This window comes from Polypterus senegalus, chromosome 17 (genome assembly GCF_016835505.1).
Source record: "Polypterus senegalus isolate Bchr_013 chromosome 17, ASM1683550v1, whole genome shotgun sequence".
NCBI lineage: Eukaryota > Metazoa > Chordata > Cladistia > Polypteriformes > Polypteridae > Polypterus > Polypterus senegalus.
Window position 1 is genome coordinate 78,984,216 of NC_053170.1, and position 23,212 is coordinate 79,007,427.

Genomic DNA, 23,212 nt, shown 5'->3' on the forward strand with positions numbered 1-23,212 from the left:
GACCTTAAAAAGGCGGTTCATGCTAGAAAACCCTCAAATAAAGCTGAATTACAACAATTCTGCAAAGATGAGTGGGCCAAAATTCCTCCAGAGTGCTGTAAAAGACTCATTGCAAGTTATCGCAAATGCTTGATTGCAGTTATTGCTGCTAAGGGTGCCCCAACCAGTTATTAGGTTCAGGGGGCAATTACTTTTTCACACAGGGCCATGTAGGTTTGGATTTTTTTTCTCCCTAAATAATAAAAACCGTCATTTAAAAACTGCATTTTGTGTTTACTTGTGTTGTATTTGACTAATGGTTAAATGTGTTTGATGATCAGAAACATTTTGTGTGACAAACATGCAAAAGAATAAGAAATCAGGAAGGGGGCAAATAGTTTTTCACACCACTGTATATATAAGTAGACCATTATTAATGACCGACTATGAAGCAAATTCAAATATAAAGGGCCAGGACTGACCCGAAGGGTCACCTCTGCCATTATATGAACCTCCCAACACTAACGCATGCATTGTAGTGATTTTCTCTTTTCAGTGATTTAACGTTAGATGCCTTTTGTCTTTATGTGCTTATATTTGCTCATTTCATTTGTTTGATCATTTAGCTAATTTTTATGTTTCTAGTTTTGCTTGAAAATTTCAGAACACACAAAAATGAGAAATTTAGACTTACTTGGTAATTTTCTTCGATTTGGTCTGTGTAACCTGTTGTTGGTCGCCATCCAAAGGCTGAACTCTGCTGCTGTTGACAGAAGGGCACTTGGGTGATAGGGTGGCAAAGACAGGTGAGTTGGAGCAGCCGCGTTTCAGGAAGCGGCTGAACGAGAGAGCCATCCGTGATTTCTGCAAGGGCTGTCGGGCCTCCTCAGCCGCGGCCGTGCTGGAGTTGGAGCTGACTGACACCTCTGTGGCCTCTGCAATGGACGGGATGTGAGTTGAGGCCACGCTGTTACTAGCTTCTAGTTTCCTTTTGGAGGATGGGGTGCTCTCGATGGCCACGCTGATCGGCGATGGGCAGGCAGCACTGTTGGGAAGTGTCACAAGGCCTGGGGAAGAGGGAGGAAATTCACAGAGGGTGGGGCTGGTCGGAGAGGTGGGCTCACAGATGCCAGTGTACACAGCCAGGTGGGAGACAGGGGCCGTGTATTTACACAGCTGGAAAAGGGAAAAGGAAAGGGCACTGCGTCAGGTTACAGCGGAGGAAATGGAAGGCGGACATTCTAGGGTCAGGGAAGAGGTAGATTTTGATATGACACTTTAGGTCTAAATACTTATTTTTAATAATTAGTACATTTTTAACAAGACTAAGGCTTAAGTTCAGAAAGGAAAAAATACATAAGTAAAAAAAAGTGCATTTACATCAACATGATTGCAAACCCTACAGAAAACTAGCTAATTTGTCCTCACCGGCGTTTGTGCTTAGCAGTAACAGAATTAGGAACATTCATGCAGGACTCCTTGGGGTTTTTTTGCAAGTTCCAGAGAAAGGAAGTAGAAAGAGAAGGAGAGGCTCAGCTCTCTTGATTGGAAACCTGGACTCTCCACATTACTCCCTTATACTCGCCATGCATGTACAAAACAGGCTTTATTGTGTGCTTTGGGAATTAAGGTGAAGTGTATTTAGGATTGAAGGCAAGGAGCACGTCTTTACTCAGAATTCTGGGAATCAGGAACAAACTAATGAGAAGTGGTGGAAGCAGAAGGACCTGGATGAGATATTGGCACAACTTAACTATTAGCACAACAAGTGGGCTTGATGGACTGAATGGCCTTCTCTGGTTTGTCACCTACTATATGTATGTTCTTATAGTGAGTGACTGTAGCTTGTGACGGATTGGTTACAACCTTAATGTGGAATATGCGGAAAGTGAATAAAAAACAGACTACTGAAGGCTATGTGTTAGATAATATTTTTTCTATGCAGGCAAAACACTGACATCATGGGAACAAAAGCAAGTGATAGTTTTTGTCTAGATATATAAAATGGATCAGGACCTGTATTTATCAAACGTCTCAATGTAGGAAATGGTCCTAACTGGCTCAAAATTCTCAAAATGATGCAATTTTGGTCCTACTGTTAGGCGTAGGAGTAAACGCATTTTATCAAGCTCAAGTTAAGAAGCGACTCCTAATTTCACCAGGATTTAAGAGAGCTCATAAAGATGTCGTTCAGGCACACACATCCCGAATGTGTTAGAAATGTTAGAAAATAAGGAACGATCTGAAAGAGATGGAATAACACTCATAACAAAACTTATACAATACGTGAATGCTCCATCTACATGGATAAGCCAAGGACTTTCAGCTGAAATGAACATGTAACGTTACGTGTAAAATGAAGATTTGCAATATTGATGGTCTGGGTAAGTCACAACAAGTATTTCTCAGATTTTGTGTCAGACTGTAAATGTCCTTACAACACGTGAGGTAGTAACACAGAGTTATATTTAGCCAGCACTCCATCTGAGGTAATGTTAATATAATCTGCATTCATGCAAATCAGCAGACACATGAAGATCAATGCTCCAAGTGAGGATGAGCACACAATGAGTAGCAAGTGATATCAGAGTATCAGCACCCAGGTTGGCGTGGATGCAAACTGCACTGGAGTAGCCAGTGTATTACCATGAAGATAAGCAGGGCTGGAAAAAAATGGTAGTGGAGACGCTCAGGGCAATAAGGGAGAAATCACAGAGAGAGGCACACCACACTACAGTGGAAGACAATCAGTAGCTAGATGTGGCTAGTTTCAGTACATTTCTTACTTTAAGGAGTTTTCTTTTGGCATACATGCAAGAAGGTGATTCATCTGAAAGAATAGCTGTGGATCACCCATCCATCCATCCAAACATTTTCTAAATCCTCTTTATCAGGAGCAGAATCGAGAGGTAGCTGGCAGAGGGTGCAAGGCAAGAATAATCCCTAAAGCATTCATTTGTAAATATATACTGTATGTCCGTTATTAGGATTTACTCTCACTGGTGTGTGTGTGTCGGTCTTTCCATCTCTGTGTTCATTACAATATTATTCATGATTAGTGATGACCAAACCCAGTTGAATTTACTTCCCCTCAAGTCTGGAAAAATCACAGGAATGTTCACAAACTTCTCTAAACTCCACGAACTGCACTGAAGTCATTGGGGAGAAGGAAGAAGTGTGAATATCAGTAGCTGATTTCTTGTGGCCCAAATACGGCCACGTCACCAGTGATCTTACAGTAAGCATGCACTAAAGTTTTTTCTCATGGCTGCTACAGCTCCATAATGTCACACTGGCCTTACAAAGCATCATGGGGCACTTGGAGAAAAATGTTTGCCTAAACTGGCCACAGGAAAATATTCTGCGAATAAAGTTACCGGAAAACACAGCACATTCACTGTGAAAAACGCTTTGACAAATTCCACCAATCAACACTATTTAAGATGTTCCAAAGAGGCAACAATTACGTGCAGCGTATACCAGTATCCTTACTTATTATGTTTCCCTTTTCCTTCTTGTTCGTTAATTATCATTATTATCTTTTTGGTGAAATCTTAAGCTAGCATAAGAAAATCATAATGGTCAATTTGCAGTACAGTTGTACAATTGAAACGTCATTCATTCTCAGACATGAACTCTTTGCTGGGACTGGGACTAAGATGCTTCTAAAATACTTTTCATGTCCTATTCTGAGGGAGTACAAATTCTTATCTTACAGTGACATTTTAGTGTAATTCCTGGAATAATACTGAGAAGCTTGACAAATACGGGCCTGGATTTTCAAAGGATGGATGCTGTATGTTAGAACCCGGTACTCAAACAGCTTTCTTTGGGACACTTACATGTCATTCTTCTGTTTCTTCTCTTGGTCACTGTTTTTTTAGTGATTTATAATCCTTTATTCACCATATCCAATTTCTTGTACCTGTATTAGGAATTTGTCATTTTTCCAATCCCCCATCTTACTTTCCAGGGACACACAGAGTTTTGGCGTCAGAACGCAGGGTCACGTATTTGTAAAGCACCTCTGGAGCAATTGCAGCTTATGGGCTTTGCTCAAGGGCCCAGTGGAGTAGCAGTTCTTCTCTCTCCACCAGGATTTGAACTGGCAACCTTTGGGTTGCCAGCCCAGATCCTTTAACCAGTGTGCCTGCCGTGGATCAGAGGGTTTTTCCCCTATGACCCCGACTGCAAACACTTGAAAAGTTTACCACAGCTGCCAGGGCCCTTCACATAATCCTGTCACGCAGTGACATTTTTCAGGTGGGGACTGATCATTTATTTTAAGAAGAATGCCTAGAGGGGCTGGGTGGTCTCATGGCCTGGAGTCCCTGCAGATTTTATCTTTTTTCTCTCCAGCCGTCTGGAGTTTTTTTGTTTTTTCTGTCCTCCCTGGCCATCTGACCTTACTTTTATTCTATGTTAGTGTTCTCTGATTTTAATTCTTATTTATTTTGTCTTTTTTCTCTTTCTTCATCATGTAAAGCACTTTGAGCTACATTATTTGTATGCAAATGTGCTATAGAAATAAAGGTTGTTTGTTGTTGTTGTTGGTATACTTGCACTGTGCATTTAGGTGGCAACTCTCACTTCTGTAAATCAGTAGACTGCTGAGCATCGTACATTAAATATGCATCATCAGCAAACTTAAAGATGCTCTATATGAAGTCTGACATTTGTCAGCAAATTAGCCCAACTCTCTATTATAATAAAAAAAATCTTGGGATGACTTTTTTAGCCTGGGACGAGACGTGATTTTCTCAAAGAAATACTTTCATGTCCCACAAGATGAGACTTAGTGCCAAGAGATTTAACTACGCCCGGGGCCGGAAATAAAAGACAAAAAGAGTAGATGACAAAGTAGAACGTTGTAAAGAATTCAAAAATGATGGAGCGATCCACATGCAGAGCAGGTGAGAGCTAATGAAAGTACTAAAATTCAAAAGTCTCAAAAAAATGATAGTAAACATCACATTACTGCAAACAAACAGAAATTATTACTCGGTGAAATAACGGAACAGCAAAAAGAGATCGAATATATCGTTCAGATTTAAATTTTAAGTTGGAGACTTGTAGATCATCAAATTTGTGTTGCCATCTGGGAAAAGTAGTGTTTCTTCCTAATGAAGAGGCGTATTCATGAGAATTAAAAGATTTGTTGTTTGGTGAAATTGAAATCCACGTACTGTACATGAGCGGCAGAGTGTAAGGCAGGTCGGGTGGTGGTTGGCGAGCGAAGCGAGCAGGGGACAAAGCCACCTTGTTTATTAAATAAAAATACTGTCACTTATTCCAGTATTGATGAGTTTCCCTTGTGATAAAATAAATTACGTTGAAATGTAATTTCACCCTGTTATTCTCTGTTCAGCGTATTCAGCTTTAATGTTTGTCATGAAATGTCTTTGTAATGCATGTACTAATAAGATGCAGTGGACTTTTCATTCCAACCAATGGCACATTGCTAGCATTTACACTAACATTAACAGAAAATGAACACTATAACTTAATAAAGAAAAACTTAAATTAAAGAAAATATATGAAATAAACAACAAAAACAGAGGCAGTAATCTTTTTCAAGTCCATTACACGTTCTAGAGGTCTGACCTCATTAATGTGGGAGAATGGGAGTAAGAAATAATCGCTTAAATAATTAACAAATTCTTTTAATTGTAGATGCTTGCCCTCACGTACCTAACATTGAGACCCCCACAATCAGACCATCAGCTACTTCCTTTAGTTTGACAAGCTCCAATTTGATTAGTACTTCCTCTATCAGTATGTTTTTATATTTCCTACCTATTTTTTCTATTTAAAATATCCTTTTTAGTTTATATTGTCAACTGTATAAGCCCTAAGAGAGAAGTAAAATACTTTCAATAGGTTTCCCATTCTCCATTAAACCTCATCCTTCAGACCTTAACACACTTGGCTCTATTGAGTGACTTTCAATTGAGTGTCATCACTTTTTCTTTATATTTCTAAATGATTCCATTTACATTTTCAAATGTAGGAGGCAGACTCATCACTGTAGGTGGGCCTCGGTATCTATTGTTGCACACTATGACCGATGTTGCCGTCAGCAGATAACGATGGCCTCTGATGGTTGAACAGCTGTCTTTGCACAGCAGGCCCCATCAGCTGCCAGTGGCAGCAGTGCCAACAACAACGAGAGCGGTCACAGTTTGCAGCAACAGACACCTGAACCAGCGGCACCAGTGTAACACCTACCACAAGCAGCATACTGCTAACAAGGCGAGTGGCTTCGTCGACGTTTACAGCTGATTACCTCCCTTTACTCCTGAATGTCGACTGATATCGACACCCACCATGAAAGAGTTTTTAACAGAGTATATCCTTTAACTGCAAATTTGTTAATTAACATGTTTTACACATGCATTTTTGTTGTATTTTTTTTTTTAAACTGGGTTACTAATTTGAAGGCATTATTGCACTGAACTCATTTCAACAAAGTTTAATTTTTTTTTTTACACTTTATCCTTATTTTATGTGTGACGCTCTGAGTAGCATCACATGATCATTTTGGTCTCATTTGTGACATTACAGGAAGAGAACACTATAAATATGGTGCCGTTCCCTGTACTCTCTATCTATGGGTGGATAGAATCGCCGTCAGTTCTTTGTATTTCTTAGAGATAGTTAGCTTCAAATCCATGTAAGTCTTACCGCTAGGTTTGTTGACCTCGATTGAATTTAGTTTCGGGTTTAGTTCTTTGTTTTTAGCCGCATGATGTTTTCCCATCTCGGTAACGTTCCCAGCATATCCTCAACTATGATTCTTGGCTCACGTTTTCACTTCCAAGTATTTTTGCTCACAATAATCTCAGGAGATCTTCATTTTTAAATATGTGCAGGTGGGTGAGCATCATTCTGGGTTTTCTTACCTTTTATGATGTATTATTAAATGATACAATAATAATAATTATTATTATTATTATATAAAACTAGGGGCTCTGCCCCCTGCTCGCCTTGCTCGCCAACCCCCGGTAGCCAATTTGCAGCTCTGCCGCTCGCGTATGTGGAAGCAGATGTACAATTTAAACAGATTGTTATTTTCATGGGAATTGTTACATATGCATAATAGACCTAACTATTTTACATTACAGCGAGTAATTAACCATAGCAAAAAATAATAAAATGTAATTAATTGAAAGAAAATTATTTTTCATGTTGCGTTAGAGGTATTCGTTGCATTATACATTTTCCTTCTGTTTGGCTTTAAAATTAACGCGCAAATACTTTTTAAACTTATATTTTTACTGTAAAACCTCAGTAAAAACAATATGTGGAATTAACTTTTTGTCAATATTGCATTGAATTTTGTTTCCGGATTTGGACTTATATCGTGACAACGCAACGTATAACTGCCGTGAGTGAATATCGTTTCTTTCTCTCTAATAATTAAACCGACTTTTTTGAATGTTTGTCCCTGTGATTTGTTAATTGTCATAGAAATAGCTATTCTAACGGGAAACTGTAAATGTTTTAATACGAATGGCATATCAAGATCTCCTTTGGTGTCTAATGTTATCTATGGAAGATATACTACATTAGCCTTCTTGTCGCGTGTTAAAATTTTACACGTCAGAATTGTTCAACCAATTTTGAATACAACTAATCTTGTCCTATTGCATAGCCCATCACTCATACATAAATTATACAATAACATTATGATACATCCTTCTTTCAGCAGTAATTCGGCTGGTGGAAGACAGGACGGTGTTAACAGTTATAGATATTCTACCGGATATTGTAAGCTGATGTTTTCATCTTCCGCACAATCACCACCAATTGTTTCAGCATAGTCTATTGATATGCATTTAACCAATTTGCTGTATAACCAATTGACAATTTTCACATAAATTCGTTTAAATTCACCGTTTCTCGGTGATAGGATTGCCCGTGTACTCATTTCTTCTGTTGAAAACCCTTCGGGATGAAATTCTTCGATAAGATTTGGACAGAATAAGTCTTCTTTTTATTGGGAACTTAAAGTAAAGAAAACGTACAAATTCATAAGAACAGAGAGTGAAGGAACTGTGGCTGACATAAAGCATTCACACGAATGAGAGGTGAGAGGACCGTGGGCATTGGTTGAAAGGAGGGCGGGACTTGAAAAAATCTCTTGGCAATAGTCTCGTCTCATCTCAAGATTTTCTTTTATAATAGAGAGATATAATAATAATAATGATATTAAATAAATAAAAATCAATTACAAAAAATATATGAGGCAACTATTATCTACAAATGTTACGTAACGTGCTTTATTAGACTGCTGTACACAGATGTGTGTGTGTACTATGAGGCAATCGAATAAAGAAGAAGCACCTCAATTGCATCCTCTATTGTCAGCTGCATTATTGAACTTAGACACAGCAGCACTGCAGCCTTCAGTTTGGTAGACAGAAACACTGATGCAGTCGTGAAAGGGGATGTGAGGCACTGTGATAGCGTGGCAGAGCATTTACAAGGCCTACATCGACAGCTAGGTTAAAGATCAGAATAAAACATAAAGAATTGTGGCATGTGACATTCAAAAACACGAGAAAAAGAAGTGATGGCCAATGATTTCTCTTCCTTTTGATCCCATTTATCAGAAGGATGAGCAGCTTGTCTCTCCTCCAGCGCTTGTCTGCTGCCACTATTATTGAAGCATCACACATAATGAAAACAAGAGCTAATATATGAAGGGCTTCCAGTACAGTAAACAAAGAGGACACATGGCACACAGACACAAGATGAAAACCTTTATTACATGGACACGATGACAACAGAGATGATAATCAGAGGTATGTGAACAGCCTTTTGTTGTTTGCCGCCCACACGACCAGCAGGTGTGGGCAGTCAATCCACTTCGATTTAGAAGGCTCAGCTGGCTCTAATTAACCCCCAGAATGCCAATTTGGGTTCAACTTTTTGGGCTTGTTTGCCCCTTCCCTTTATTGTTGAATTGTCAACACAGGTAATGAAGTAAGTAGTGCATCTTTATTCTGCATTATACGTGTATGCTTTTTTGAACATGGTATGAAGTATTCAAGTGTTCAGAAGTTCAGAAGAATTAAATAACTATTTTCAAAAGTCGAACGGATTGGAATACTCACATTCAGAGGGTTAAGAATACCCAAGCAGAGTCTGGATCGGGAATACAAATACAACTCAGTTATATTAGCTCTTCATACACCTCTCTCCATTTCATCCATTTTTGTATTTTAATGACATAAACATACACAGATAAATAAAGGAAAAACACAAATCCACAGTTGAACTAATGTTGGTATACAAGAGACTGAAACAACACAACATGTGACAGAAACTATACAAATCAAAATGACAAAGTGACCGTTCATGTAGGCCTGGGTAGTGTGGTAATGCAGCTCAGGTCTGGTCGTTCTGAGCAGGGTCCGCGTTTCTATTAATTTAGTTGAGTCCTAGAGTGCTAAAGTGACCGAAAAGGATTATTGAAGGGTTATAGATATGGAACCTGACTTTACATAGAACAGAGAGGATTACACTCATGCAACTCAGGCAAGAAGGTGAAATCTGGCATGAAGGGAGGGCATCAACTTGTCCTGAATGGCTCAAGAGGGTTTAGCGGCCAAACCTTTCTGCTCTTTGGAGGAATGCAAAGGAAGAGGGACGCTTTACATCACTGTTTTGTAACTAGGGAGCGTTATATCACGTAAAGGCAAGCGTTCTGCTACATTACCCATGCCACTGAATTAAATAAAAGAAAGAGAAACACATTTTATACTTAATAAAAGGAGAGTGACTGATTTTTCTGAAGCTCTTGGCCTGTATCTGCATTGTGCTGCTGCCAGATGATTGGCTGATTAGATAATTGAATGTATAAACAAGTGTACACCCACCCATCCTTTTTCCAACCTGCTATATCCTAACTACAGGGTCACGGGGGTCTGCTGGAGCCAATCCCAGCCAACACAGGGCGCAAGGCAGGAAACAAACCCCGGGCAGGGCGCCAGCCCACCGCAGTAAACAAGTGTACAGGTGTTCTTAATAATTTAACAAATTTTTCTTTTTCTCAGTGAACAGCCGATTTCTATTTTAGCTGCATCATGGATTAATCACTCAAGTATTCATTTTAAAAAGAGCTTTCAATGGACCCCCAACATGACCCCCCTACCGACTCTGAACTGGACTACACTGCAGTGAGGATGTTATAATATTTTATGCCTTCACGAGAACTTGTCTTCTGTGGGGCATTTGTATAAAAATCAGAGAAATGCAGGTGATTATGCAGTCAAGCACAATTTCCATATCGGTCACTCGCTTGACTTGAGGCTCGGAAATATTTTTCTTCCAAAAACACATTTGCTGACCCTGGGGATGCTACAGGTTTGAGGATTAGCAGCCTATTAATGGAGATTTTACGCCATCCTGGTCAAGAGTTCTGAAGAAAATTGATGGCTTTGGATTTCAGTTCTTAAATTGTTCTGTTTAAGCAGGATATCAGAAAGGGGGGAATTGTGAAATATCTGTTGTATGTATACTGTAGTTGCAAACTTTATGAGATCTTAAACAAATAAACACAAACCACAGATAATCAAATGGAAAAAGAATCTAAATAGAGCCTGGCAGCCTGTCTAAAGACACTGGGTATTTGTATCTGTTGCTCTCCTTGAGAGGCTCTGGTGCCTTCTATCCTTGTTAAAAAGAGTAAAGAAACAGAATGCAAAATATTCTCAACACAAATCAGCACAATTCATGTGCTCCATATCAGTATTATATGCACAGTAAATATAAAACCAGAAAGCACCCATAGCACCCCTGTTGTCTTCAATGGGGCTCATTTACTTATGGAATAAAAGAATGACCACCATAGTGTGTTCTGACTCCTAGTGAACCCTCTACTTAGATTGCAACTTTTGATCCTCATGCCCAGTAAATAAGATGACATGTTTGGGAGTCAGTGTGGGGGTAAGGAAGTACAAGAGAGGGGACATCAACCAAGTATGTCCTCAGTATGTCGGAGGGGAGCAGGCCATTTCCACAATTATATTTAAGAGTACTGTAATGCTTATCCTAGGCTCTAACTCCGATCTCATTTTATACTCCTAGAAATGTGCAGCTCTCTAAAACTAAGGAGCATTGCTTTTCCAAAGTGACTCCAGAGGTAGATGAGTAAAGCCATCTCACACTCGATATTGCCAGCTATCGACTGGAACCCCTGAACAACTCCATTGATCCTGCTGAAACACGAGTTCCCACCCCTTCTCTCTCTTTCTATCCCCCTAAGCTTTCTTCTCAGGCTCTTGCTTGAGCTGGTTGCGACGGTCAAGCTTGCTCATGACCTGTGTGATGTCCACGGGTGCATTGGCTGCTGCCTTGGCTTTGGCCTCTTCCTCCTGCTGCCTCAAGATGACCGGGCTGGGACTGGACTTCCAAGAGCGCTTGCTGAAGGTGAACTTGCTTTCACTGTTCACAACAAGAAAAAGGACGAGAAGATTAGTAGGTATCTGAGGGAGTCACTTTATAACCACACAGTAAATGGTTTCCTGGTAGACTCAGTTCAATTCAGTTTATATATAGTGCTCTTCACTGAGTGGAGGCTCAAAGCACTGTAACAAGTTCACAGGTAAATGCAATTAGGAACTTTACAAAATACAAATTGTGTACAAAATAGCCATATAGACACAGACCTGTTTAAAAACACAGGAGGAATCCTAACAATATCTGTCCGTGACAACAAAAGAAAGGAAAACTAAAACTCCAGCAAGCAACATCCCTGAAGAAAATCAACCTCACAGCTCTTCTTCACACATTTTTTAACCACTGACCGCAGGTTTTCAACACCTTGTACCTTTTTTGAATGTGGGAAAGCTTAATTCAATATCCCCACATGAAATATATTTAATAAAAATCATAGGGAAAAAAATCACCTACGAACACTGAGGTAGAAACTAAATTTATAGCTTTTTGGTTACGACTAGGTCTCCACCAACTGTCTATGAATAAATAAATAATCTCTAATATGGAGGCAGCCCACCCAATGACATACAGTGATACTGAACAGGCAATGCTTTGGATTTCACGCCAACTTACTTTACTTTGGTTACTTCTGGGACAATAGCCTTGTTCATAGTTTCTTTGAAGATCGGTGACTTCAAATAACGTCCATAGGAATCCTGCAATGAAGAAGAAGAAAGAACATCAGTAAGCTCTAAGTCATTTTAATATACACTACAATTGACATAAGTCATTGTTAGAGACACGTTTGATGTCTCTGTAATTCTTTTTATCTTGTTTCAGAACATTATAAATGTTAACTTCTGTTTTATCCAGATTTGACCGTTTTCCATGTTTCTCAAAGACAGCTGCCATGTTGAGACCACAGACTTGGCATTTCCTGGGCAACGTGGCCTGCATCTGTGCAGCTTGTGACTGACAATTGTGTTTTTAAAGAATGCAGAATACAGCAAAGTGGGCAAACAGTACAAAGCTGCCAATAGAAGCCCACTTAGAGTCATCCATGTAATTTGGTTCTTGTCTCCGATACGTCATCAATGAGGGCAAACTGGCTTTTTGATTATCACATGATAATCTCATTAGCTTTGGTGTACTTTTCAACAATGTCTCTGCTCTTGTTTGCTTGCGTTCTTAGGCTTGTGCTTATGTGACCAACTTTCATACTTTTGGTTCAAGTTTGTGAGAAGTTTGTTAACATTGCTAATGTTTGAATTGACTAAGGTTCACTGTTTGGCAGTCTTCTATCCTTTAAATACAGCGCCATCCATAATGTGTGCCGTAATGTGGGGTCTAACCTTTCCCTTCTGGCACAGACTGCTACACCTCTTAATGGTCCAGTCAGCTTAAGCCATGCTTATGAATCTTGTGTGGGCTGTGGGTGGCAGAGGGGGCACTGAGATCAGGAGTGATGCGATGAGCTATTTACATTTTCATATGCTTCTGTAGCAGACGCTTTTAGTCAATGCTACCTACAAACTAAAGGTACAAGAATAGCTGTGTAAGCAGGCAACTGGCTACATTCAGAATGTGTTAAGATTGGTGTGATGTCAGAGCCTTGAAGTCCTGTCAAGATCTACCTACAATTGTGGGTCCCGCTCAGAGCCATGAGGGAACTTTACTAGATAATACAGTGGCCCCCATAATGTGTGGGGCACTTAATATTTCTTTCTTCTTAATGGTATTCTAGAAAGTTGATTTATGCCATCCTAAGTTTTTACTGATGTCTCCAGTGGTTTTATTTTTGGCTTCTTTGACTTTCATTGGCACATCTTTTTTCTGCATGTTGAACAAAGCAAACTACAGATGCCAAACAGTAGGAGTAAGTCGCAGTATAAAAAGTGTATATGAAGTATCGCCATTTCTACATGGTGTGACCAAAATGTATGCAAATTCCCTTAAATGAATGTCTGCAATGTGCACTTTAATTATGTTGGAATTGTTTAATTTGTAATTTTAAACTGTGGAGCAGAGGGGTAAATCAAGAAGTAAATGTGTCTTTGTCCCAAACATAATGGAAGGCGCTGTAACTGAAACTGTACCTATTATTTGTATAGCGCATTTTCATACAAATGTTGAAGCTCACAGTGCTTTACCACATGTCAAAAAAGTGCAAAGAAAATCAAATTAAATTTAGATAGTGATAATAATGAATAATTAGTATGCAAAAGATAAAACAAACAATGTTTATCATTTAAAATTGTCCAAAATGTTTCCAGGGCAAGATCCAATCTGCAAACGTTGCAATCGAGCTCCAGCCTCACTGGGCGTGCGCCAAATTAACATCATTCTGGACCCAAATCTTGAAGTGCCTTTCAGACAGTCTGGGTGTCACAATCCCTCCTAAACCACTATCAGCTGGGTTTGGTGGGCTCACAGATGGGCTTAAGGTGGAGAAGGACAAGCAAACTGTGATTGCCTTCACTACACTGTTGGCACGCAGACTTATCTTGCTCAACTGGAAGAATCCTAGCCCAACTCTTTTAGGTCGGTAGGTAACTGGTGTTTTATGTTATTGGAAACTGGAAAAAATCAAATTCTCACTTACAGGATCTGTGCAAAACTCTGCGCAGGACCTGATAAATAACATTTTAGAATAAGCATTTGAATTGAGGAAGCAGGTTCTCTCCCATCTTTTACTCCATTTATCTTTATTCATTTATTAATTTATCTATTTACTTATTTTTACTAGATTTAAGTTTTACTCTGCTGGCCTAGCTCTCTTTCTCAGGGGTGGGGGTTGATTTGTTTCAAACCTTTTTTTTTGTAAAACTTGAGTTATTTGTATGGAATGCTATTTGATTTTAATAAAATCAATAAAATTAAAAAAAAAGATAATGCACACTTACATAAGAAAGATATATAATTAAGAGAAACAGAGTCCATAAAATATAGAATTGTATAGAAAATGCATATCTCAACCAAACATATGACCTGTTGGAGACAATTTTATCTTTTGATATTACATTTTAAAATAATAATAAAAATATACGCTACAAGATTTGTAATCATGCTCTGGTGTCCTTTAGTGGCCGAAACCATGAGGTTCAACCAGTAGAGCCAGTGGATGTAATGCAGCCTTGACCTCCTCATTTCTCACAGGGCTTGTAGCTTATAGCTCTACCCTTACTTACTCAATGATTATTTAGTAGGGAATGAGTTACGATTGCATAAAATGGCAACTAAATAGCAGCTGAAATAATGCGTTTTTACCCTTTGAGTACTCAATTTTCATCAATTTCATCAAATATTCTAGTTAGTGCATCGGTTTCCCAGGGAAACCTTCCCATTCTGACAACGCTGAGTTAATTGTGCATCAGGGGTCTTCTCATCTGCAAACTTTATAGAAATGCAACATTCATGACAGAGATCCATGGCACCCCAGTAATGTTCTGAAGTCAGCATTTTATAATACAAATTCTGCTACATTTTTCTGTGTTTCTTATCATTTTTGAATGAGTTTAGATAGACAAAACTTTACTTGTCCCCAGGTGGAAGCTTGGCTTTTTACAGCAGCTCGATAGATAGATAGATAGATAGATAGATAGATAGATAGATAGATAGATAGATAGATAGATAGATAGATAGATAGATAGATAGATAGATAGATAGATAGATAGATAGATAGATAGATAGATAGATAGATAGATAGATAGATAGGCAAAATGACCAGAATGACAAAAAAGAAAGAAAATTAAAAACTAAGAGAATCTTCAGACTTGTCATCACAGTCACAGTGAGGCCTTCTGCATGTGTGTTGCTATTGCCGTTGTTATTTCAGAGTCTCAGTCACATTTTCTGACACATTTCTGTTCAATTATTTGCTGGCTCAAAGTGTCAGAAGTAGTATTTGAGGACTACAAAACGTTTCACTAAGAAGACATACACAAAACATGTATTTAAATCCCAAGTCAAATACCATAAGAAGTTTCTCCACATTCAAAATCATGGCATCATTCCAGCTCCTTACCAAAATGTCAGTTTTGATTAGGAAACATTCTACGCAACTATGTTAATCAGTACAGGACAGCTGAAAATGGAGCCATGCAAGTTGATGAGTTTCAGCAGCACATATTCATGTGAGACGGGTTTTTAGTGCAAAAAAAAAACTGTGGGGTCAAGCTGAACACTGGCAATGACATGAAGTCTTTTTATCGGAGATTACACCATGCAGTGACAGGTTTATTAATAGGCCCTGGTGGTAAGCTTCACACTAAGACAGTGTAATCCTTCATGTAAGCTTCTTCGTTGGAAACACCTTAGTGACAGGGTCATGAGCTGCTTTCTACTTTTAAATGCAAATTATTAATTGCTATGAGTTTATCAGTAACACCAAAAAAAAAAATCATGTCAGTGCAAAAAATTTATTCTATAAAAATATTATTGCTTAAGGAGTAGGGCTGGATTTTTTTGTGGTTAATAGACATGAATGTTCTTAGTCACACAAGAAAATGCTGTCTAATTCACAGATTGTATACATTTCTTTGATAGATAGATAGATAGATAGATAGATAGATAGATAGATAGATAGATAGATAGATAGATAGATAGATAGAATATGAAAGGCACTATAGATAGATAGATAGATAAATAGATAGATAGATAGAATATGAAAGGCACGATAGATAGATAGATAGATAGATAGATAGATAGATAGATAGATAGATAGATAGATAGATAGATAGATAGATAGATCTTTGTTTGTCCCCAGGGGAAAATGAAGTATCTCGAAGAGGGGTGCCCACACTTTGCTTGGGAGCTACTTTTAAAATGACCAGGTAGAAATGATCTACCTACATTAAAAATTATATATATATATATATCGGCCTATATTGATGCCTATCCAATGCCACGAGTGGACGACCTCCTCGAAAGGCTTGGACAGGCTCGATATTTGACCACACTTGACATGACAAAAGGGTACTGGCAGGTTACTTTAACGGACTCCGCGAAGGAAAAAAATGCGTTTAGTACCCCTAGCGGACACTGGCAGTATCGTGTCCTTCCATTTGGGTTACATGGGGCTCCAGCAACCTTCCAGCGTCTGGTGGACAAAGTGCTTCGGCCTCATAACTCATACAGTGCTGCCTACCTGGATGATGTGGTCATCTATTCCAGCACGTGGAGGGAACACCTACAGCATGTCCGAGCGGTATTGCGGACACTTGGTGAGGCCGGGCTCCAGATTAATCCCAAGAAATGCTTCTTGGGCGAGGCCAAATATTTAGGCTACCTGGTGGGTTGGGGTACCGTAAGGCCACAGTGCTCCAAAGTTGATGCCATTTTGAAATGGCCCTGTCCGCGAACCAAGCAGCAGGTCCAAGCCTTTCTCGGGTTAGCCGGGTACTACCGCCGGTTTGTACCCCGGTTCTCGGAGAGAGCGGCGCCCTTGACTGATTTAACAAAGAAGAGGGCCCCGAACATTGTGGTATGGACTGAGAAGACAGGCGCTGCATTTAGTGACTTGAAACAGGCCCTTACATCCGCACCTATTTTGATGGCACCTAACTTTTCTTTGCCTTTCATCCTCCAGACGGACGCTTCGGACACAGGCCTGGGCACCGTGCTGAGCCAAAGTGTCGATGGTGTGGAACACCCCATCATGTTCCTGAGCTGGAAACTGTTGGACCGGGAGACCAGGTATGCAGCGGTGGAAAGGGAGGCTTTGGCGATTAAATGGGCGATTACTCAGCTGAGGTACTACCTGTTGGGTCAGGAATTCACCCTTGTCACGGACCATGCATCTCTACAGTGGATGGCACTGCACAAGGAGTCGAATCCGCGGGTCACCCGGTGGTTTCTTGACCTACAGCCATATAAGTTTTCGTTTGTTCATCGCCAGGGTGCTCTCCATGCCAACGCTGATGCTCTTTCTCGGGTTCACGACCGGTTAGGGTCACCCGACCCGACTGGTCTGGGCTAAGGGGGGGGCCTTGTCACATACGTGCGCATGGGAGGCAGCTAAAGGGCTTGAGTGAAGGCAGTTCTGAGGCATGCCGGGATGTGGCAGAGTGCACTGACTCTTTTTCTCCCTTCCCTGTAGACCATTCCTGGGAGATTCCACCTGGCTCTCTTGACATCACTTCCGGGACCGAACCAATGGAAACAGACCTTACCAGCTTCGGCCCCTCTGATGTCATGTCCGGGCTTGATCCAATGAGTGATGAACACATGCCTGATCCTTATGACCTCACTTCCTGTCTTCCCTTTAAAAGCCTGCCCTTTTTCCCTTTTCCCTCAGTCTTTGGACTCGGTTGTATGCACTTCAGTGCTCTGTATTTCTATAAAACGATTTTGCAGCCAGGATACCAGATTATACGGGTGGCTGCCCCAAACCTTTATCTGAGTATGTTTCATTCTTGTGAAAATATATATATATATATATATATATATATATATATATATATATATATATATATATATATATATATATATTGTGAACATTGCCCCGGACACAGACAGGTAGACACGTTCATGTCACTCACAAACACACGTTTATTTTTCATTTCTCTCTATAGTTCTGTGCTCACCAATCCCCAATACCCCTCAGTCCTGTCCAATCCAAATGCCTTTTCTCTCTCTTCTTCTCTTCTTGGCCCCCTCCTACCTTCTCCAGACCTTGTCCAATGTTCCACCCGACTCTTGTCCCTTCTGCAGGGAGGCGGCCCCTTTAAATAAGCACCCAGATGTGCTCCAGGTGTGTTCCCAGCAATCTCCCACCGACACGCCCCAGTGTGGCGGAAGTGCCGGCTGTCTCCTTGAAAGCACTCCGGGTGTCCCCGTTTTCTCTTCCCCCCAGCACTTCCGGGTGTGGCGGAAGTGCTGAGGTCTAGGGTCTTCCTGGTATTGGGGTCTTCCTGGTATTGGGGTCCACCTGGCAGTAACCCCGGGTCCCTATAGGGCCACCAGGACAGTCGCCCCCTCGAGGTCTGGAGCTTGATGGTGCAGCTGCAAACAGAAATGTCACCCTCTGGTGTTCTAACAGAAATTCGTTGCCTATCAAGGCTTCTTCTGTGTGCTCGAATGAACTCCGTTTCTCCTGCTCTCTTGTCTACTCGTGACACGTCCTTCCAGGTGGTTGGGCTTTTATTGACCTGGGCTCAGAAGGGCGGCATCGGGTTGCCTTTCTCTGTAATGTGGAGGCAAAGGCAGCACCCCCTCTCTGCCCACGGTGGTATTACATACCTGAGAGGAACGTGAATGGTGAACCTCTGATACATTTAATATCCAAATACTTCTTTTATACATTTCTTTTATATTTTATAGCAGAAATCTAATGTTTTTCAGTTATACACATTGTAGAAAATCAGAGGTGGAAGAAGGAAAGTTGGCACAATACAACTTAAGAGAGCACTACAGCAGTGATCTTCCTGCACATCTGCTAAGAAATTTTATTGCCTTCCTGAGTGGGTCTGCCTCTGGTGAAACATGTTCGGGGTCCGCTGTGAGATTAGCAAGACTGGCGGATCAGAGTACGTACGTGCAGGTATGTGTGTGGATAGTGCAGCTCAGGCTCCATGAGAGTGGATGAGCACTTAAAACGGGAATGGTCTGCATGTTCATGAGACCAGTCGGCCTAGTCATCCCTCATTAGCGCTCCACAGAGCGTTTAGTGCACCGGCTCTTATAGGAGCTGAAGAAAGAATCAAGAAGAGTGTGCAGAACTGAGTTGGCACCAATGGTGCTGGCAGGAGGCGAGTGGTCAGGGAAGCCCTGCAGAGGAGTGTATGCAGAAGTACTGCAGGGTGAACTTTGGTGGCAGGAGTGACAACCGTCCTGAGTCTGCTTGTATCTGGTTGATCCTGTTGAAGGATGAGAGCATTTATGGAATAATCCAGATGCCTCGTTGATATCCCTAAAGGTGCACATTTCTTCAAGGTGTAGAATGTTGGACCCCTACCATTTCAGTCCAAAAAACAATTCCCCATAATCAAGATGCTTCAGATTACTTATGGTGTACCCCAGGAGAGTTACCAGCAGCTCAGCCTATTAGCAGTGTACTTGCATTTGAGCTTTATGCCTGAAATATGGCTTTCATGCTTTTATATTTAGCTGACTAGATTACTGCAATGCACTCCTAACAGGACCATCTAAGACAGACATACAGGAAGTAAATCCCCCTCTCCTCCCAATGAAATGTCTTTACCGTTTTTAATGTATGTGGACTGTCCCAGAAGGCCAGGACTGTTGTCTGACTGGGATGCAAAGATTATGGAAGAACCAGGGGAGAGAGCATATTCAGGGCATTACCTCCCTCACCTGGGTGGCTGCGGTGCCTTGGACTCCAGAAGGGCTCTATGGGAATTGAAGGGGCTGCTGCAGGAATAGTTAGGCCCTTTGTTACAGCATGTCCGTCACACACTTACCTTTCCTACATTTGTTTTCTAACTGTGTATGAGAATGTACATGTGGAGACAACCCATTAAAAGGTGTGTAGTGAATAGCGGCACAATCCTGCGCTGCAAAGGCTAAATCGTTTCTTTCTAAAACACCTGCCACCAGTTTCTCCAGTCCGTGCATTTTAAGCAAGATACTGAATAGCACATAAGATATTCCTGCAGCACCTCTCACAACACATGTCAAGTGACGCAGTCATCTGCTTTATCCAAATCTCTAAAACACATTGTACGAGGTCCGACACAAAAAAAGGAGCCCATGCCTGTGACTCTTTTTGTTTAACAAATTAAGGAAATTAACTACAATCACCTTCAAAATAGCTCCCTTCCGAGTTGATACAGAGCTAGATACAGTTCTGCCAATATTCAAAGCAATTCTGCAGATCATTTTCTGAAAGGCTGTTGAAGATCTCTGTCATTTTTGCTTTCACAATTTCTACTGAGAAAAAATGGGTTCCTTTGAGCACCGACATGAGCCATTCAAAAACGCGCGCACAAGACATGCACTCATCACCATAAACCTCCGTCAGTAATTTAACAGTTTCTGCCACAGATTTCTTCAGAGTCACAAGAATCTTGATGTTTACTCACCTCTCACTTTTGCACATTTTCGAACGAGGGCTAAGAAAACGTCTATACTTGAACACACGTCCACTTGTCCTGAGTAAAGCGATCGAGTCACTGTGACCGGTTAGAGCAGGCCCTATAAACACCTCTTTGTTTCTCCTCTCCCACTCTTGGTTCACAAGCTATACGGTTAGTCTTGTTTACTCATATACTCTTTACACGTTCTCATGTCTACAAAACACATGTAATCTGTTTCGAATTTCATGAAGCACAAATAAGACGGCCATAAAAATTCTTCCTTTTAATCATTACTAGGGGCACAAAGAAATCCGTCGACTCTAATGGCCTTTCTAATCCCAGAATTTGCCAGGTTATGTCTCTCTTTGTAAACATGAAGTCTTATAATTGAAAGCAATGGAGCAATACAGATTGGGTCACTGCTATAAAAGATCAATACAATTAATTGTGATGAATATGCTTCTACATCTACATAATTTGTACATATTTTTTAACAAATTATTAAACTCCTTCTGGGCCGTTTTAACTTTGAGGTGGCAGCATGTATAGCAACTTCCTTCTTTGGTACTCGATTGCCAAATGCCCTTCATGCATCAATTTATATACAGTGGTGTGAAAAACTATTTGCCCCCTTCCTGATTTCTTATTCTTTTGCATGTTTGTCACACAAAATGTTTCTGATCATCAAACACATTTAACCATTAGTCAAATATAACACAAGTAAACACAAAATACAGTTTTTAAATGATGGTTTTATTATTTAGGAGAAAAAATCCAAACCTACATGGCCCTGTGTGAAAAAGCAATTGCCCCCTGAACCTAATAACTGGTTGGGCCACCCTTAGCAGCAATAACTGCAATCAAGCGCTTATGATAACTTGCAATGAGTCTTTACAGCTCTGGAGGAATTTTGGCCCACTCATCTTTGCAGAATTGTTGTAATTCAGCTTTATTTGAGGGTTTTCTAGCATGAACCGCCTTTTTAAGGTCATGCCATAGCATCTCAATTGGATTCAGGTCAGGACTTTGACTAGGCCACTCCAAAGTCTTCATTTTGTTTTTCTTCAGCCATTCAGAGGTGGATTTGCTGGTGTGTTTTGGGTCATTGTCCTGTTGCAGCACCCAAGATCGCTTCAGCTTGAGTTGACAAACAGATGGCGGACATTCTCCTTCAGGATTTTTTGGTAGACAGTAGAATTCATGGTTCCATCTATCACAGCAAGCCTTCCAGGTCCTGAAGCAGCAAAACAACCCCAGACCATCACACTACCACCACCATATTTTACTGTTGGTATGATGTTCTTTTCTGAAATGCTGTGTTCCTTTTACGCCAGATGTAACGGACATTTGCCTTCCAAAAGTTCAACTTTTGTCTCATCAGTCCACAAGGTATTTTCCCAAAAGTCTTGGCAATCATTGAGATGTTTCTTAGCAAAATTGAGACGAGCCCTAATGTTCTTTTGCTTAACAGTGGTTTGCGTCTTGGAAATCTGCCATGCAGGCCGTTTTTGCCCAGTCTCTTTCTTATGGTGGAGTCGTGAACACTGACCTTAATTGAGGCAAGTGAGGCCTGCAGTTCTTTAGACGTTGTCCTGGGGTCTTTGTGACCTCTGGATGAGTCGCTCTGCGCTCTTGGGGTAATTTTGGTCGGCCGGCCACTCCTGGGAAGGTTCACCACTGTTCCATGTTTTTGCCATTTGTGGATAATGGCTCTCACTGTGGTTCGCTGGAGTCCCAAAGCTTTAGAAATGGCTTTATAACCTTTACCAGACTGATAGATCTCAATGACTTCTGTTCTCATTTGTTCCTGAATTTCTTTGGATCTTGGCATGATGTCTAGCTTTTGAGGTGCTTTTGGTCTACTTCTCTGTGTCAGGCAGCTCCTATTTAAGTGATTTCTTGATTGAAACAGGTGTGGCAGTAATCAGGCCTGGGGTGGCTACGGAAATTGAACTCGGGTGTGATACACCACAGTTAGGTTATTTTTTAACAAGGGGGCAATTACTTTTTCACACAGGGCCATGTAGGTTTGGATTTGTTTTCTCCCTAAATAATAAAAACCATCATTTAAAACTGCATTTTGTGTTTACTTGTGTTATATTTGACTAATGGTTAAATGTGTTTGATGATCAGAAACATTTTGTGTGACAAACATGCAAAAGAATAAGAAATCAGGAAGGGGGCAAATAGTTTTTCACACCACTGTACCTGCCTGCTACAGGCACTCAGCAAAATGACCTTGATCCATTTTTTCAAGTTTTCATTATTATGATAGCGGAAATAAAGCCCGGTTAACAAATTAACCGTCTCTCCAATTCACAGCTGCACATTGCACTTTGCGGGAGAGAGCAGAACAACTCTATTTCCAGGAATTCAGATTGGCTCATAAAAGACATGTGTCAATTCTGAGAAGAGAGATGAGGAGAGAAGGAGGAGTATGCAAGAAACCCACTAGTATCTTGATGAAAAACTAAGGACCTCCCATGAATAATCATAAAAGCTGCCCTAAACTCGAGGGATATCAGAAATAGGTCTGATCAGATCAGCCTCTAGTGGTCTATAGAGACTACACCTAGAAAATAATCGAAATTGGAGGAGAAAACCAAAGATGGCATAGGCACTGCTTGGGCACAGGCTGAAAGTGGTGGCACTAGATAGTGTGGCTGCTGATGTACGGGCAGAAATGTATTTTACCTTGAAATGTAGCAGATGAACCAAGACTAGAAAGGCATTATCTTGCCCAGGTTCAATAG

At 40.6% G+C, this 23,212-nt stretch overlaps 1 protein-coding gene across 2 annotated transcripts in view; it reads right to left on the reverse strand.

Moving 5' to 3' along the window:
• rgs9a (regulator of G protein signaling 9a) overlaps window positions 1-23,212 on the reverse strand; it is a 196,320-nt gene that overhangs the window by 7,206 nt on the left and 165,902 nt on the right. For both annotated transcript variants that reach the window (XM_039739815.1, XM_039739816.1), the window contains exons 16-18: window positions 12,058-12,140; window positions 11,307-11,430; window positions 674-1,155 (exon numbers count right to left, since the gene is read on the reverse strand). In XM_039739815.1, the coding sequence (XP_039595749.1) occupies window positions 674-1,155; window positions 11,307-11,430; window positions 12,058-12,140 (689 nt within the window). The remainder of the gene's footprint in view (window positions 1-673; window positions 1,156-11,306; window positions 11,431-12,057; window positions 12,141-23,212) is intronic.